At 35.0% G+C, this 19,177-nt stretch overlaps 2 protein-coding genes across 6 annotated transcripts in view; one reads left to right on the forward strand and one right to left on the reverse strand.

The window, feature by feature from the left end:
• dync1i2b (dynein, cytoplasmic 1, intermediate chain 2b) overlaps window positions 1-12,120 on the reverse strand; it is a 28,338-nt gene extending 16,218 nt beyond the window's left edge. The window contains exons 1-9 of one of the 5 annotated variants that reach the window (XM_051706724.1): window positions 12,004-12,120; window positions 9,855-9,963; window positions 9,664-9,778; window positions 7,296-7,386; window positions 5,385-5,444; window positions 4,737-4,852; window positions 4,556-4,642; window positions 1,295-1,457; window positions 1,103-1,202 (exon numbers count right to left, since the gene is read on the reverse strand). In XM_051706724.1, the coding sequence (XP_051562684.1) occupies window positions 1,103-1,202; window positions 1,295-1,457; window positions 4,556-4,642; window positions 4,737-4,852; window positions 5,385-5,444; window positions 7,296-7,386; window positions 9,664-9,778; window positions 9,855-9,963; window positions 12,004-12,011 (849 nt within the window). In that variant the 5' untranslated portion in view covers window positions 12,012-12,120. Of the gene's footprint in view, window positions 1-1,102; window positions 1,203-1,294; window positions 1,458-4,555; window positions 4,643-4,736; window positions 4,856-5,384; window positions 5,445-7,295; window positions 7,438-9,663; window positions 9,779-9,854; window positions 9,964-12,003 lie in introns of all 5 variants that reach the window. The other 4 variants (XM_051706723.1, XM_051706721.1, XM_051706725.1 and 1 more) reach the window with 4 other exon arrangements.
• A 6,596-nt stretch (window positions 12,121-18,716) lies between these two features.
• The window catches only part of LOC127445994 (serine/threonine-protein kinase tousled-like 1-B), a 42,917-nt gene continuing 42,456 nt past the window's right edge, over window positions 18,717-19,177 (forward strand). The window contains exon 1 of the mRNA XM_051706569.1: window positions 18,717-19,121. Coding sequence (XP_051562529.1) covers window positions 18,986-19,121 — 136 coding nt within the window. The 5' untranslated portion in view covers window positions 18,717-18,985. The remainder of the gene's footprint in view (window positions 19,122-19,177) is intronic.

Genomic DNA, 19,177 nt, shown 5'->3' on the forward strand with positions numbered 1-19,177 from the left:
ACAGTTCGAAAGATTTTCAAAAGAATCACAAAGTGAAATATGATTTCTGTAAGACATCAAATACAAACATCTCTTTTATGCTCCCAAGTAGCCAAAAACGCTATATCTGCTTTTACTTTAAGCAGTTTTCTACAAAATGGGCAATTTTTTACTTATCTGTGAGCTTGCTTGTGTGAATAATACAATGCTATATCTAAGATGTCCAGAAAAATATATGCAGTCCAGCAGGAAAAGCATGCTTAACATATCATCGGAAAATAAATGCTATGTACTATTGGTGATTAAATGTTTTTACCATCGTAAAGGGGAGAATCTCAGATTTCTAATGACACCTAGATTGAGCTTCTAGTCCACTCAGAGGCCGAGATATTCGATGAAACAATGAGGGTGGTGCATGAACTGAAAATTAGACTGAATGTCTATGGACAAGCACATCTGTGAGGGCAAAAATCTGCATTTTGTGATGGAAGGTGAGAAAAATTCTAGCACTTGCTGCCATTTATTGGAATAAAATAAGACTTTTTAAAGGTAGACAGAGTGAACAGAATCATGCTTACATGCTTACAAAGTTAGGACAATAACAAAAAATATATATACATATTTTTTTTTATTTCTGTTCTTCATAAGATTGGCCTGTTTGAGCCGATACGCGTTGGTGCTTTTTTAAGATGTAGCCCCTATAATGAAGGCTTTTTATAATTTTTTTGAGTACCAGATGCGCTCTTGGACATAATTTCTTTTCATATACAATATTAGAACAATTAGACCCCAAAAGATTTTTTAGTCCATAGTATGTGTGAATGGTGATCTTTTAAATTTGAATGTGAAAAATTGCAGTAGGCTGCCCAAAAATGCCCCAGAGTTTAAGGGCAGAGTTGGGGATGTTACTTTTAAAAGCAACAAGTTGGATTATTATTCATTATTATAATAATTATTATCCGTAATTGTTTTTAAAATCCAATTTCCAGTTACCGTAACCTCTATGTATGGGGACTTTTGAGAACACTTTGGAGCACTGACTGTGAATCGTTTAATTGAAACAAACCCTCCGAAAGAACCGACACTGAAATGAATTGAATCTATATATGTACAGCTCTTGTACCTGAGGTGACCAGTCGAGGCAGGTGACGACTCTGTGTTTGGACCAGCGTTCGTCTGCAAACTGTCTGTTTAGTGAGAGTTTCGCCCCAGCCTGAGACTCCCTGAGAGAAACATGTACAATACAACAACAAATTATACAATAATCACAAAACAGAAACTGATACAAACAAACACACTCTGTCTCTATCCTCACCCCTCTTTGTCCTGAAGATCTCTTCCGCTGTAGTCAAAAAACACATCCACTTGCTCGGAGAGCGCGCGCTCAATTATACGAGAGCTGTGGTCAAAGAAGGTCGTGAACTCTTCAGAGTGAAGAATCTGCTTTTTCTCTTCCTCAGTCAGCTCATGAGGGGGCGCTACACATACACAGAAAGAGTTTGCTTAATTGGTGGTGCAAGACGGGCTGGTTTGAGTATTTCTGTAACTGCTGATCTCCTGGGATTTTCACACACAGCAGTCTCTAGAATTTACTCAGAATGGTGCCAAAAACAAAAAGCATCCAGTGAGGGGCAGTTCTGCGGATGGAAACACCTTGTTGATGAGAGAAGTCAGACTGGTTCAAACTGACAAAGTCTACGGTAACTCAGATAACCACTCTGTACAATTGTGGTGAGAAGAATATCATGTCAGAATGCTATTCTGAGATGCGGGCTGGCGCTGTTTTGGCAGCACGGGGGGACCTACACAATATTAGGCAGGTGGTCTTAATGCTGTGGGTGATCGGTGTATATATATATATATATATATAGAGTATATATATAAAATTTAACTATAATTATTTAATCATTTAATATAGAATTAATGTTATTTGAGGGCCTTTCTCAGTAAATACTTACATATGCAATTAATTGCAATTAATTAATCTGCATATCATGTACAGTGGCAAGAAAATGTATGTGAACCCTTTGGGATTAGCTGCTTTCTGCATTAACTGGTCATAAAATGTGATCTCATCTTCATCAAAGTCACAAGTATAGACAAACACAATGTGCTTAAGCTAACAACACACAAACAGTTATAATCTTTCATGTCTTTATTGAACACATCCCATTAAACATTCACAGTGCTGTGGAAAAAGTATGTGAACTCTTGGATTTAATAACTGGTTGATCCTCCTTTGGCAGCAATAACCTCAACCAACTGTTTCCGGTATCTGCGAATTAGACCCGCACAACGTTCAGAAGGAATTTTGGACCATTCTTCCTTACAGAACTGCTTCAGCTCAGACATATTCTTAGGATGTCTGGTGTGAACGGCTCTCTTGAGGTCATTCCACAGCATCTGTATTGGGTTATGGTCTGGGCTCTGATTGGGCCACTCCAAATGGGGGATTTCCTTTTTTTTGAAGCCATTCTTTAGTGGATATACTTCGATGTTTAGGGTCATTGTCCTGCTGCATCACCAAACTTCTACTGAGCTACAGCTGGCGCACAGCCACCCAGACATCCTTATATCTTGATAAACTTGGGAATTCATTTTTCCCTTGATGATGGCAAGTGGTCCAGGCCCCAAAGCAGCCCCAAATCATGATGCTTCCTCCACCATACTTCATTGTTGGGATGATATTTTCATGTTGGTAAGCGGTGCCCTTTTTACGCCATACATAGTGCTGCATGTTCTTCCCAAACAATTCAACCTTAGTTTCATCAGTCCACAAAACATTTTCCCAGAAGCGTTGTGAAGTGTCAGCGTAGTCTTTGGCAAACTTCACACGTGTAGCAATGAATTTGTTGGAAAGCAGCAGCTTCTTTCATGTTGTCCTGCCATGGACACCATGCCTGTTTATGTTTTCCATAGAGTAGACTCATGAACAGAGATGTTAACCATTTCCAATGATTCATTCAAGTCTTTAGCTGTCACTCTTGGGTTCTTATTTACTTCATTAGCTGGGTTTCCATCCTACCATTTTTATGCACATTTTCAAACTGCGCATAAGAAATACTAAATGGAAATGCTTGATATGCGAATAAACCCTCAAAATGTTCATCGAATTTAATGCTCTAGGAGGAGGTGGATTTTCTAGAGTTTCGTATGAGTTAAAATGCGCATTAAGGTGATGAAAACAGTTTATTCACAAAATGATTTTTGACCATTGTGCCCATGTTATGAGTGTGCGATAGCTTGATGTGAATGAAAGGTCCGACCTTGGAAAACAATTCTTCGTACATAGCCCTTGGCATTTGGAAGTGTTTAACCCACAGCTGGTCTTTAAAGCAGGTCCTCACAATCCGCCAGATCAGTTTTGCAGCATATGGGCATCGCATCCATTTCAGCCCTCGTTATATCAGATATTACACTTATTCTGTGGCGTCTCCTGGCAGCATTTAATAAAACAGGTAGAATTGCTCCAATCCTGCAAACTCTCCCCTAAGCAAGGAGGACATTCAGCTGCTATATCAAGACAAGGTGAGCTCCCTCAAGATAATGGGCATGACGTAGTGGATGGAAAAGCGCAACAATTAATATTTTCTTTAGTCACATTTTTAGAAATGTGCTTAAAAAAATGCTAAACATTTAGATGGAAACCCAGCTATAGAGCATTCAGCGGTGTGCCCTTTGAGTCATCTTGGCTGGACGGCCACTTCTAGGGAGAGTAGCCACAGTATTAAATCATCTCCATTTATAGACAGTTTGTCTAACTGTGGACAGATGTATATCTAAGCTCTTCGAGATAACTTTGTAACCCTTTTCAGCTTAATGCGAAGAAACAATTCTTGATCGTAGGTCTTCTGAGATCTCTTTTTTTTTTGTGAGGCATGGTCCACGTCAGCAGATGCTTCTTGGGAATAGCAAACTCAAAAATTTTCAGTGCTTTTTATAAGTCAAAGTAGCTCTAACCCACACCTCCAATCTCGTTTCCTTTTATTGGATGCCAGGTGTGCCAACTCCTGACTCTAATTAGCTTTTGTTGACGTCATTAGCCTAGGGGTTCACGTACTTTTTACAACCCACACTGTGAATGTTTCAATGATGTATTTAATATGTACAAGAACAATACAATAATTTGTGTGTTATTAGTTAAAACTCATTGTGTTTGTTCATTATTGTAACTAGGATGAAGATCAAACCAGACTTTAAGACAAATTTATACATAAATGGATGTAATTCCAAAAGGTTTACATACTTTTTCTTGCCACAGTAATTAACTTGATTAAAAAATGTCATCGATTGACAGCACTATTTTAAAATTTGTGAGGTAACCTAAAAATGTGATTTATGTGGAAGCAACTAAATTAACAGATTTTATTCAATTCAAAAATGGTGAATAAATTTACCTGATAAATTAGGTTACACCAGTGAAATACATTTTTATGGGTTAAATCAAATAACCCAAAAACCTTGAGGTAACAACTGCAGGTTACCACTTGTTTAAGTGTAAATGTGTGTTTGTAAGACCCGTAAATGTTTATAGAACATAGTTTTACTAGTGATAAGGTATGTTTGAGAACATTACCTTCCTCTTCATCCTTCTGTGAGTCTTTCTCATCCTGCCGCTCCAGAACTGGCTGCGTTTCAGCCAAATCTTCCTCTTCTTCCTCATCTACAATTGACAACCATAGAGTTTAGTTTTCTGTCAATATCCACACTGGTGCATTAAACAAAGGCAGTTTCTTTAGTCAATTGCAGTCAGTTACCTTCTCTGTGCTGAGTTTGTGTGGGTGTCTGGGTCTCTTTTGTGTATGACACCAGCTCTTTGGGTGGGAAGTCCACCTGTGTGACCTTTGACATGCCCAGCTTCAGTGGGCCACGTCTGCTGAAAATACAGACATATACACTGAGATAAAAAACTGGGAGGTATTTATATGATCACAGTAATAACAACAACAAAACTCGTCAGTTACTTGACAAATGATCAAATCAGCTGGACTGAAAGATAATTGCTCAGTCAAAATAAGACATTTTTAAATAGAAATGAATCATAAAAGCATTCAAGAAAATAGACAGTGCAAACAGAGTGCTTGGGGTGTCTAACCTCCAAAATTAAGGCATGAACACCCCACAGGACGTCAAAACATAAGGTCGGGAGGTCTTAAGAAGGACATACTAAACAGATTTAATTCTCATGTTACATAAAGAATGTTTCAATTCAAAATCGTTGTATAATTTACACACTGTCTACAGTGGGAGTGCTATTTAGTTAGAAAACAGAAGACAGCAACAGACTGAGAGATTGGACAAATGTAACAGAAGGATAAATGAGTTAATGCAGGATACTAACAGAGAAGAGAGTGTATGTAAAGCACAGAAGAAGTGATGTTAATGAGAGAGACAGAGAGCAGTACCCGAGCTGAGAGTCTGAATGGAGCAGAAGTGTAGAAGGGTCAGAGTCCCAATGAAGAGTCCTGTTAGACACACACACACACAGAGGTAGACATGCATGCATACAGATGCACACAGGAGAGCAGTTATAAGAGTCGCCATTCCAGTACACTGTTATCCACACAAATATTCCTGAGCATGCACACACACACACACTTTAAGGTGAGTTTCACACAGAACAAATGCAATATAGTGATTAGAAATCAATTGCTATTTTTCAGTGGCTTTGAACGTGGCTTATCCAATCAGAATTTAGTCTCAGCACTATCCATTTTTACTTTACATTTTATAATATTACTTTTACTCCTTTGAGTCTTTTTTTAAAAAAAACTGAAGTATTACATAATGTGGAGCATTTTTTTTTTTTTTTTTTGCAATTATGCCAGATTTATTATTATTTTTTATACATATATAATCTTATATACTATACGTATAAGTAGTAATTTGCTTAGGGCTCCCATATGCTCAGAAACGTCTCTGACGCAGCTACTTACCAAAAAAGAAAATAAATGGACATTAAATATTGATTTGAAACTACACTGTAAAAACTTTTTGTCAGGTAACATCAAAAATGTGCTTCATGTGGTAATATCTAAATGAACTGGTTTTATTTAATTCGAATGTTATTTAATTTGACTAAATCAGTGTAACTGCATTAGGTTAAACCAATGAAAGTCATTTTTAAGGGTTATATCAAGTAGAAACAGATCCTTAAAGGTATAGTTTATCCAAAAATGAAAATTCTCTCATCATATACTCACCCTCATGCCAGATGTGTATTCTTTCTTCTACTGAACACAAAAAAGATTTTTAGAAGAATATCTCAACTCTGTAGGTCCATATAATGCAAGTGAATGGTGACCAGACATTTGAAGCTCCAAAAAGCACATAAAGGCAGCATAAAAGTAATCCATACAACTCCAGTGGTTTAATCCATGTCTTCAGAAGTAATATAATAGGCATGGGTGAGAAACAGATCAATAGTTAAGTCCATTTTTATTAGAAATCTCCAATCTCACTTTCACATTCTGAAAGTGAAAGTGGAGAATTAAAAAAAAAAAAAAAGATTTAAATATTGATCTGTTTCTCACCCACACCTATCATATCACTTCAGAAGACATGGATTAAACCACTGGAGTTGTATGGATTACTTTTATGCTGCCTTTATGTGCTTTTTGGAGCTTCAAATGTCTGGTTACCATTCACTTGCATAGTATGGAGCTACAGAGCTGAAATATTCTTCTAAAAATCTATGTTTGTGTTCAGCAGAAGAAAGAAAGTCATACACATCTGGGACGGCATGAGGATGATTAAATGATGAAAAATGTTTCATTTTTGGCTGAACTATCCCTTTAAGGTAACAATTGCACATTACCATGTTTTACAGTGTGGCACAGAGTAAAAGATCAGGTATATATATATAGTTTAGAAGTCATTATACAACAATATTTGGCCTCAGAATGCCACGATTGATGAGAAACAGAAACAAGTTTCCAGAGAGCTGTGTAACAAACAAGGTAAATACCGTTCCCATAAAACACGGTATACTGCAATTATTACCTTAAAGTGCTATTTCTACCTTATCTAACCCTTAAAATTCATTTTGTTGGTGTAACCTAATGTATTCAGGTTGATTCAATGATGTTAAAAAATGTTCTTAATTTGACTAAAACCAGTTCATTTAGATGATACCACATAAATCACATTTATGGTAAACATTTTATCAGCAGTCTGCGCAGACTGTTCGCGTGTAGCCCAGATTTTCTCAACACGCGAACAGTCCTCGTATTCGCTCGTGGTCAAAAAAGTACTTTGAAAGGCACTCTTAGTGTTTATGATGATTTCATGTAAGTGTATACATGTGTCTGTCTCACCTGGGCCCCGTCCCGCCATCTCCTGAGTCCTGGCTGCCCGTTTCGCTGGGTGTGCCCACTGATTTGGCAGAGGGGGACATGGGAGGGGGGACTAAATAGTGAAACAAACACGTATCCTCTGTTACCACCCGCAGAGGTTGCACTACGCACAAACGAGCGCATGCATGCACACACATCCACATCCACATCCATAAGCAGGGGTGGGATGGGAAGAAGGGCATTTGGAACAAAACAAAAAGAGTATAAACAAGCATTCAAACAAAGAAAAATTAAATAAGGATAAAAGTAGGGAAGCAACGGAAAATGACAAGCGAGAATGGGGTGGTAATAAAAGCAGTGAGGAGGATTGAGCCAAAAAAAAAAGAGAAGACAAAAGGGCAGTGGTTAAAATTCATGCAGGATTCACATGCGTTAATAAGACATTAGTGCTCGCTTCAAACTTAAAGAAAAACATAGGGCTGAGGGTGTAATGACCAATACAAATGGCACGAATGGATAATGAGCATTATTAGTTATCAGACTACAGGGCTGTTTTCTGACTGTGTGTGATGCAGAATGCATAATTGTGGGCTGTATTTTCTTTGATAGTAAAACACAAAATATTAAGTAATTAATAACTATGAATATCAAAAATTATCCTACGTATAATGATTACTAGTAAACCTGCTGAAAACTAACCTGGTCTCATAGAAACACGTTACTAGTCCTACATTTTTGCCAAATGATTTTTACGTGTCTCGTTGTACGTATTGCGGCAGTCACTAGAGTAAAATTGCACATTATAAGTTCATAAACACACAATGCTATCTTATGACATCTAAACACCTTTACCATAGCGCATGACTTGTACGGCGATATATTTTAACGTTTACATAACCAATCAAATTTACACGCTTGTTCGATTACAATTAAATTGCGCGGTAGCTCAACTGATAGAGCGTTGCTCTTGCGATACAGAGGATCGAGTCCTGAAGAGCACGCAAGTCCACACTTGAGTCGAAAGTGCCGTAAAAGCACCTCAAAATGACGTGGTGGAGCAATTGTGTTTTTCATCTTACATTTACTTCTTCTGACACTATCGGTTAGGTTTAGGGTAGGGAGATCGGTATAGTTGATTTAAAACTCGCTAGAGCATCAACCTTAAAAACCTCATCTGTTTGAAAGAAAATTTCACTCACTTTTAACGCCACACAGTGGACATTTTACCTAATAACTGCCGAGACACATGTAAGAAGCACGTGATATTATTTAGCAAAAATGTTGACACAGTCACTTTTTGTAATGAGATCAGGCTATGAAAAATTGCTTAAACCTACCTAAGGTGGTTTGCTGGTCTTAGTTGGCCACCAGGCTGGTTTCTATTGGTTAGGCCTGTCTTGTTTGATGGATTTAAAAGGGGTTTTGGGTACTTGTCAGGATGGGAGACCAGCTAGCTAAGCAGCTAAACCATTTTAAACAAGCTAAGACCAGAAAAACACTTTAACATTGTCTTAAGATGTTTCACATTGCCTTTTCATTTCAACACGTCAAATTGTTATTAGTCTTAAATTGCCCGTCTCAACTTTTTTGGAGTGTATTGCAATCATCTGATTTGATATTACTGTACATTTTCAAAAAACAATGAAATTCACAAGGTAAAACATCATATAATGTGTAGTTGTAGTGATTTCAATGTAGCAAAGGGTGAATATAATTTACAAATCAATCCTTTCTGTTTTTATTACCATTTTTCATACTGTTCCAACTTTTTCGGAATTGGGGTTGTAAAATATTACCTGTTCAACACTGTAAAAAATACTCTCTCTATCTGTGTGGACGTGCATGTGTGCACAAACCCTGTTCTCTCTGCAGTTTATGGGAAAGATGCAGTACCCAGTGAAGCAGGTGGGGGCGCTAGAGAATAGTATGGGGCTAGTGGCTAAATGAAAGATTTTGTTTATATATTTTCAGGTCAAATTTGATCCACAGCTGTGTAAAAAATTATTTAAAGCTGTATAACATCCAGAAAGTCTGATGGTGAAAGGTCACAACAGGTTTTTCCCATAACGGTCAAAACTGACCGGTTCAGACAATGAAAGAAACTATTTGTTTTAAATTGCTTTTTCCCTTGAACGACTATTTTTTATTTTGTTTGTTTTGAGAGTCTAGACAAAGTCACAACATTTGGTTCCATTACCAAAATCTATCCCGTATTTATAACGCATTCTTTACCTGTCCCGTGTCAAAGATGACCCTAAGACCATAGGAGGGTTAAGCAGTTTTTTTCAGCAGGGAATGTAATAGTTTAGTATGAAAATCCTTTCTGTAGTAGTTAACACTTTTAATGGCTGTAAACACTGAAGTAAATGTAATTTCTGTTGTTTCATACCCATGGAGGCGTCGACGATCCCCATGCTCTGCAGCAGAGCCTCCGCCTCCCTCCTCTTCCTCTCCAGATCAGAGTCATCCTGAGGAGGAGACACGCCCTCCTTACGCCCATCCAACTACAGCAGGAGAGAGAGTGTTTCAACACAAACACAAATATAGATGCAACAACTGCAGTTATAGAGCTCAGATCACCTCTTTCTTCTTGCGTTCTTCCTCTTTCCTCTTTTTCTCTTCTCTCATCTGAGCCAGTCGCTGTTTCTTTCGCTCTAACTCTGCTTTCAGCTCACTTTTGTCTGACATTCTGCGACAGACACAAACACATGAAAACAATTTAACTGTTCATTGCCCAGCAATGAGTTAAAGCTGAAGTATGGAATTTCTGTGACATAAGCACCACCGACCGGAATTGCAAAAATAAACAAAACAGCTTTCAGAATACGCCCCCCTCCTCTGCCGCTGGTCAAACAAAGAGATAGTCCCGCCCCCAACTCATGGCATTGGTTGAGTAACGTTGTTGGGGCGGGTCTAAGCGGGTCACCCAAAACAAACACAGGATTTTTATTTTTTTGTGATACAGTGTTTACAGTTTTTGAGAAAAGTAACCTATTAATGGCTTACTAATAGTTGTCTCTGCATATTAAGCTGGGATATAAGTATTTTAACACTGAAAAAGTTACATACTTCAGCTTTAATGGTCCACATGTTTGTAGTTGATGGTACTGTGTGTTTGGTAACATTATTTAGGACAAAATACCTTAGTAAAAACATTTGTAAAAGCATTGGTAATACATCATAACAACTTTATAATATTTAGTAATAGGCATTAATTAATGCTTAACAGATTAGTAGTTAATGTATGTTCCTATGTGAACATTTAGGAAAATGTAACTATATTATAATAAAATAAACATTAAAACAACATTTTAATGACATTTCTAAGGAACTATCTGAAAGGAATGTCAATTAACTAATGATATATTTATCTTTGTATGTCAGGGATAATGTACCGTAAGCATGTCGTTAAATAAATGGACATACAATGTTTATATTTCATGAAATATTTGGGTTGGAATTATGTTATTATGTGGTTAGAAAGAAATCTCAAAGTCTCTAGAAACAGCTGAATAAGTTCTGTTGTCTAAAACAACTGGCCAAATAAATAAATAATTGTACATGAAACGTTTATTTGAGTTTAAATTACTTTGTTAGCTAACTTGTATAATCGAGTATTCCAGAGCGCCGTGTAATAAAATGAAATAAAGTTATTATGATAACGAAAAGTTCTGTGATTGGTCCATCTTGACCAGTGCTGAGAAAAGTAACAGAGACCATACATCTACGTGCCGCTTCAGCAGCTGGACATTAATTTGACCATAGAGTAATTATTTATGACCTGAACAGTGTTGGGTAAGTTACTCTAAAAAAGTAATTCATTACATCTTCTACAGTGTAATTAGATTACTGTACTAATTACTCTGTCTTAAAAAATAATTGCATTACTTATTACTTTCTAAAACCCTTTTCAACCTCGACCAGATGAAAAATACAAGGACAGACATGAAACTTTCTTTTAATTCTTTCAAATAAATCATATAAAATCAAATAAATTATTCATGAACTGGCCAAAGAATTTAAAGGGGCAGCGTTAAATTAGAAAACACATATTTTAACATTAGATGTTAAATTTCAATTTTAAATTCACTATTGTTTTATACAGAATTGTTCTAGAGTCTATAAAGTATTTAACACAATTACATCAGAAGTAACTGTAATAAAATTACTGAAAAATTAAGAGTAACCCCTTACTTTACTTTTTTAAATGATAAAGTAACTTAATTACAGTAATTAATTACTTAATAATGCATTACACCCAACACTGGACCGGAATAATGACACTGAGAAGCATTAATAGTTTCAATCAAAATTACACATTAACGAATAATTTCAACAGGAAAACAATTATTTAGACCCATCATACGTAACCAATTGGAGACAAACACAAGGCCACTAAACCCCGCCCATTTGTAATAATCCCTAATTAAATTTCTACGGTTTTGACAGTGTCATGAATTATTATTATTCAAAATGTTATAACTATAATAATATTGTAATTATATATAACTATCATTTTAACAATAATAAAATTAAATGTTATGATTCGTTCTCCTGTCTATTAGATTATAGTTCATTAGCGCCCTCTTGTGGTCATTCAGGGAATATCGCTGAGGTCATTCTGGTCCGCACCCATGAGCTCAATGTCCAGCAATCATTAACAACACACTACTTTCCCCCCAACATCGCATATTTATTTTTAAATAATAATATGATAATTTAAGCATACTTAAGCATTCTTCAATACTTGAACCTCAGTAAAGCTGTTTACAGGCAACTTGAATTAATAACTTCAATTTACTTGCATTATATAAATATTTTTTGGTTGCCCAGCTAGTCTCGTCAGAGTTTGTTCAGTTGAGATACTGCAATGAGAGAACACACACACACACACACACACACACACACACACACACACACACACACACACACACACACACGGGGCACTCCTGTAAGAGTCCCGGATGGTCAATCAATATGGCTGCATGGCCAAAAAAAAAAAAAAACCGGTGCCAGCTCGTAAACTAACATAAAAGCATAATTATGATTGCGCTCATAACTGACATTGAATGTGATCATTTATAAAGCGCGCACGTGACTTTTCATCTGAAGCGCGCGCCTAGCCGAAATTAAATAAATCATAAGGCCATTTGCATAATTGTCGTTATTATTCAAAACATTTAAAATACAAAAAAAAAAACAAAAAAAACACGCCTGGCAGTGCTTGTATGCGTTTATTAAACCAAGACTCTATTTTATAAGTTATCATCTAAAATCACACAGCCAAATCGCAGACGTCAGATGGCGTCTCCTTGATTTAAAGTGAATCAAGCAAAAAACACTATCACCGTCAAACTGCATTTTAATATCATAAACCATATTGTTTAATGATGCACAATGATCATTCTTACTTGAAATAAAGGTGTGTTCCGCTTTGAGTTTGTTCTGGAGAGGATTATTGTTCTAATAACTTATTATCCTCTTCTCTTGTTGTGACAGCAGCGCTTGATGTGTCTGACTCCGGGATGCGGCTACGGGAACCGAGACGTGTCTCCTAAAGAGACCGGATGAGGCGTTTCATGTTGTGGCCACTAGAGGGCACACTTTCCCCAGATACATTTGTGAGCTTTTACAACAACATGAATGAAAACCACGAGAAAAAATAAGCAATTTGTTAAACAATATTGTTCATGAATAAAATCAAATTTACTTTATAGATAATCAATGACAAGTTAAATGTTTAAATACAACTAAATGACACACAAGATACAATTAAAATAATAATAATAATAATAATAATAATAAAATAAAAAATAAATAAAATTAACATTATAAAATGCAAGAGATTACAACACAAATACTACCAAGAGAAAAAAATATGCATATTCATACATTTAAAAAATAAATATTTTTAAAATCAAACTTACTTAAAACATAGTAAACAATGACAAATTATATTTGTACAGTAAATTCAACTAAATGATACATACGATTAAAAAAAAATCATAAAAATAAACTTTATAAAATGCAAGAGATTACAACATAAATACCTCCAAAATGTATGGAAACCAAGAGAAAAAAATATGCATATTCATAAAAAATTATATTTAGCGATATTTTTTATGAATAAAATCAAATTTACTTTAGAGATAGTAAACAATGACAAATTAAATGTTTAAATACCACTAAATGACACACAAGATACAATTAAAATAATAATAATAATAATAATAATAATAATAATAAAATAAAAAATAAATAAAATTAACATTATAAAATGCAAGAGATTACAACACAAATACTACCCAAATTAATGGAAACCAAGAAAAAAATATGAACATTAATACATTTTTTAAACAATATTTTTATTAATAAAATCAAATTTACTTAAGACATAGTAAACAATGACAAATTGTATGACAAATATTTTTACAGTTAACACAACTAAATGACACACATGTTTAAAAAAAGATAGAAAAAAAGATACATTCATAAAAATAAACTTTACAAAAAGCAATAAATGATCTGAAACTAAAAGGAAAAATATACAAATGTATGCATTTTTTACACAATATTTTTTATTCATAAAATCAAACTTATTTAAGAGATACAAATGCTATTTTTAAATACAAGAAAACATACATGATAAAATTGAAAAATACAAATAAAATAAACAGTAAAGGTTACTGAACTTAAATAATAAAAACATAAAAACAACAGAAGAATAGAACAGAATGGAAAAGAAAACAAGCGCAAGTCTTACCTCTAATGTATTATTGTGAAGTTTATAATATATTAAATTATTAGGCCTACAGTAACTCCCCAGAATATCATGATTTATAATAAAATGAGAAAACAAAGCAAAAGGTAAGGAAAAAAGCTTGATATACCACCTCAACTGATGAATATTGACATTTTAAAGTTTTAAAAATGCCCTTATTTATTTGTTTGTTTGTTTTGTCTATTCACTGGTACACAAAAACTTCAAATGTTCCACTTCAAGAAGCAATATCAGGTCTTCAGGAAGACTCATCATATCTGTCAAGCTGAATCGAAACACAAAAGAGAATAGCAAAACTGTCAACACAGTGGTACCAATCCAGTTTCACATTTCATTCATCAAGGGTTCTGAATTTGACATATGAGGGGAGATATATGACAACCTGCTCATGATTCATGTGCATGATTCAGGACCTTTAATGGTGACCTAATTTGAGTGTGTGTGTGTGTGTGTGTGTGTGTGTGTGTGTTGAGCTGTGAGATGAGCAAAGTCCATAAAATTCACACCACATTGTATTTAGCTATATAACAATGGCTGCAAAGGGCCGTTGTTGTTTCCATGGCAACATGACAATGACTAAAATCAGGTTATGGGTTAGCAGGTGCATGAACATTCATGTTTCTATATACAGTTTGTGCAGGTGTTGCAGTACTTACAGTCTTATTTTTATCACCCCACCCCACATCAATCACACTGTTATAGTATAAGATTAAATATATTTGCAACAGGCACAGAAGACAGACACACCTCTAGTCAGCTGTAACCACATTCACACACACCCAAAACATCAGTTTTGATATCTTTACCGTGCTCTAAAGTTTTTTCCCCTGGTGAAACTAGTTGAAAGGCATAGCTGTTAAAAACTGTGTATTTGAACACTTTGCATTTAATTATATTCATTATAAACATGGAAACTTGTTCAGGGAGATTGTTTTCAAATAATTAAATAATCATGCATATGGGAAAATCAATTTAAAAAGGCAAATTTTCTGTTTGTTGTTTCTGGATTGTTAGATAATACCGAAATCAAAGCTACTGCCCCCAGTGGTCGAAGCTGGAAGTGTTGTTGAGGTGAAATGTCCACAGAGTGGCGCCAAAAGCGAGTTATATTTTTAATTGTACATGATGTAATACAGTCAACAGGAATACACATGTTGTTAAATCTACCCCCTAACCCAAACCCCAACTCTAAACCTAACCATCAGTGGAGTGAAAATTGTATCATTTCTGTGCTCGGCTGTTGATTACCACAGAGAATGATTTTAACACGTCCCTTTGGGGTGTATAAATCAACTGGAAATGTGTTAACTAAAAATGGAAGCCTAGCAGGCAATCAGCATTTAAAGGGATAGTTCACCCCAAAATGAAAATTCTCTCATCATTTACTCCCCCTCATGCCATCCCAGATGTGTATGACTTTCTTTCTTCTGCAGAACACATATGAAGATTTTTAGAAGAAAATCTCAGCTCTGTAGGTCCATACAATGCAAGTGAATGAGTACCAAATTTCTGAAGCTCCAAAAACGCTTATAAATGCAGCATAAAAGTAATCCAGACAACTCCAGTGGTTAAATCAATCTCTTCAGAAGTGATATGATAGGTGTGGGTGAGAAACAGATCAATATTTAAGTCCTTTTTTTACTATAAACTTTCCTCTGCCCAGTAGGTGTCAATATGCATAAAGAATGTGAATCACACCCCCCCCCCCACCCAAAAAAAAGAAGATTGTGAAAGTGAAAGTGGAGATTTATAGTAAAAAAAGTATTAAACAGGATTAAAATATTGATCCGTTTCTCTCCAACACCTTTCCTATCTCTTCCGAAGACATGGATTAAACCACCGTAGTCTTATTAATTACTTTTATGCTGCCTTTATGTGCTTATTTGAGCTTCAAAGTTCTGGTCACCATTCACTTGCATTGTATTGACCAACAGAGCTGAAATATTCTTCAAAAAAAACTTTGTTTGTGTTCAGCAGAAGAAAGAAAGTCATACACATCTGGGATGGCATGAGGGGGAGTAAATGATGAAAATGATGAACTATTTCTTTAAAGGAACAGTGTATGATGAACTGAGTAGAATTTTGTTATTCATTCAAATCAGATCATGTCAACAACATCAAATCTCATGATGACTTAAAGTTTGGTCTCTTCATTATACAAAGTGATTGTATATCTTCAAAAGACTTGGAATATGACACTCAGGTTGCATAGACTGCTTTTATGACACTTTTGGGTGCTTTTTAAGCTTTAAAGTGATACAACTGCAATTTTATGGAAATCAGTGATCGCAACATTCTTAAAGTTGCCTCCTTTTGTGTTTCAAAGAAGAAAGAAAGTCATATGGGTTTATTTATCTGTTTGATTTGTTTTATTCTGCATTTGCTTCCTATTTTCTAATCTTAGCCACAAGTCAAGAAAATAGCAGTTGTGTCATGTACCATGAAAATACTCTTTTACAAAACTCCACATTTCCAAACCTTGCTGTTAGGGTGCAAGTTAAGTTATGGTAAAATGTAAAGATGTAACACAGAATACAGAAGAAACAAACAGATGGAATGAAAAGGGACTGACTGTATGCAAATAACGTTGAATAAAATGTTGCACGTGGCATTGCTCAGGGTTGGTAACCTCAAACTTTGGGTCCCACAAAGAGCTGACCATGACATACAGTATCAACATTTTGCCCTTCATCTCGAGACTTAAATACAGGTTTATTTAGGGGGATTATCTCAATAATAAGTGTACGGTATGGATTAAAGTGGAAGCTCAACTATCTACAAATTGCATGTGGCTAGAACAGCACTATACAATTGGCTGATGTATTATTTTGATTTCCCTCTAAAGCGTTTGATTGTGGAGGTTAAATTAAGTATGAAATCAAGTTTGAGTCTCTGGTAGATGGAAATTTGAGACTTAATGACTGAGAATATGCTGTGAACGCCTTTAGATTCTGGAAGAGGAACCTGACACATTTCCGTTCAGATGGCAAAGAGCAGTTTCTCTGTGGCTTCTATGATGTTCATAAAAATTATCAACCCTTTGAACTGATACAGCTGTCATCTATTAACATTAAAAATTGCATGTTTAATTATCTTATTTTTACCGGAAAATATATACTGAGCCTGTCATCTTGAGCTGAGGTTAGCTGAAAGGAAAGATAACTGTAGTGTGATGTTTGTTGTGAAATATATGTCTGGAGCCATGGAGACGGTAAAGCTCAGCTCTGAATCAGCAACTAAGATGAAGATGTCTGTGTGCAGATAAATACACACGCAAACACGCAAACACACACACACACACACACACACACACACACACAAACAGAGCTTCATCCAATCTAGAAAATTTTCACTTTACAGTACAGTGTTATTACAGTTTACAAAACTGTACAAAATGTAATTAAGAATTAGTAATTATTTTGTGAAGAAGGTTGTAAATACACATTATGTTATATATTATTATATAAGATATTTGCATAATGAGCATATGCAATGCAATGCATTTTAACTGTAATTTTTATCATAATAGTTGCAATTTTTGTGATTCTGAAATCAAATCAACAGATTATTTGTTTTACTATTGTTTATCCAGTAACACTTTTTGATCTGACATGCATAATTGGCCCAATATTGATAAATTTACCAGAAATTAATGTTTGTAAAAAGAAAATAATAATAAAAAATAAATATTTTTTTATATATATATATATATATATATATATATATATATATATATATATATATATATATATATATATATAAAAATATAGTATACAGAGAGAGAGAGAGAAATGGTCACTTTTTAGTTTTTATCAATTATTATTTTTATTTTGGGTAAATTTTAAGTGCCTTTAAAACAAAATAATTATTATCTATATATCTTTATTTTTGTGTGAATTTTTTGTTTGTTTTTATTTTTTTATTTCTTATCTCCCAACAGGCATACAACAGGTTGGGTATACACAACATACTGTATCTATAAGTTAGTAAATACATCTGACAAACCACAAAATGATTTATATATATATATATATATATATATATATATATATATATATATATATATATATATATATATATATATATATATATAATTCTGGAGATATTGTAAAAAGAAAAGTGCTAGAAAACGTATTAACGGAATAATTTAATTCACAAGAAGACCCAGCTACATACTTTTTAATATTATTATTATTATTATTATTACTACTGTTTTTCCTATTTGTGTTTTTTGGGAGCCATGTTTATTTTTATAATGCATTGTTGTACTTTTGCTTTTGGAATAAATACAAAGTGTCATCGAAAACCATGTAATCTGCCTTTTTTTTTTTCTCAATACAATGAACCTCCTAATGACCTCATAAAAATCCTAAAATATAATTAAAATGTGAGCAGTTTATAACTAAAAGATTTAAATTTAATCCATATGAAAATTTTCACATTTTGCATACTTGATGTCAGCATCTGAATGCATTGTTATGGGTTATTTAATGCATGGTGCAATAAGACATTTATATTCTAAAAGCTGGTGGTTAAAGGATCAAACATGGCGTAAAGTTTTGCAGTGATGTGTGTGTGTGTGTGTGTGTGTGTGTGTGTGTGTGTGTGTGTGTGTGTGTGTGTGTGTATCCGCCTCCTTTGTTGTCTCATGGAACTGATGGCATGTTGTGCTTGAACCTCGCGATAGTAAAGTGTGTGTGTGTACGGACGATGCGTGACGCCAGTTGAAAAGGTTACATGCAAACACACACACACATTCGTAGAGAGAGAGAAGATCTCAGTGCGCGCGCAGTGCGAGGCTCAAAACATGAGCGATGTTGCATTGATCAGCAATGCTCGTGCATGATGCATTAGAGGCATACAGGTGTGATTTCATATCGATCATGTGTGTGATGCGCTCGGATATCTCCTCGCGGTGGAAAGTGTCTTCATGAGTGTCCAAAGTAACAGTAACAGCAGTGGAAGTTTGGACGGAGCGCCATCTTGCCCTCAGCTCGCGACTGGCTCTCCGACCCCGGGCGCAGTTTTTCCGCTCGATATCTCCACTCCGCCGAGACAGAAAGAAGGTAAACCTGCTTTTTGTGTGAATTTGAAGTTTGTACATGTGGAATGAGCCGGGATT

Source organism: Myxocyprinus asiaticus, chromosome 9, assembly GCF_019703515.2.
Source record: "Myxocyprinus asiaticus isolate MX2 ecotype Aquarium Trade chromosome 9, UBuf_Myxa_2, whole genome shotgun sequence".
Taxonomy (NCBI): Eukaryota; Metazoa; Chordata; class Actinopteri; order Cypriniformes; family Catostomidae; genus Myxocyprinus; species Myxocyprinus asiaticus.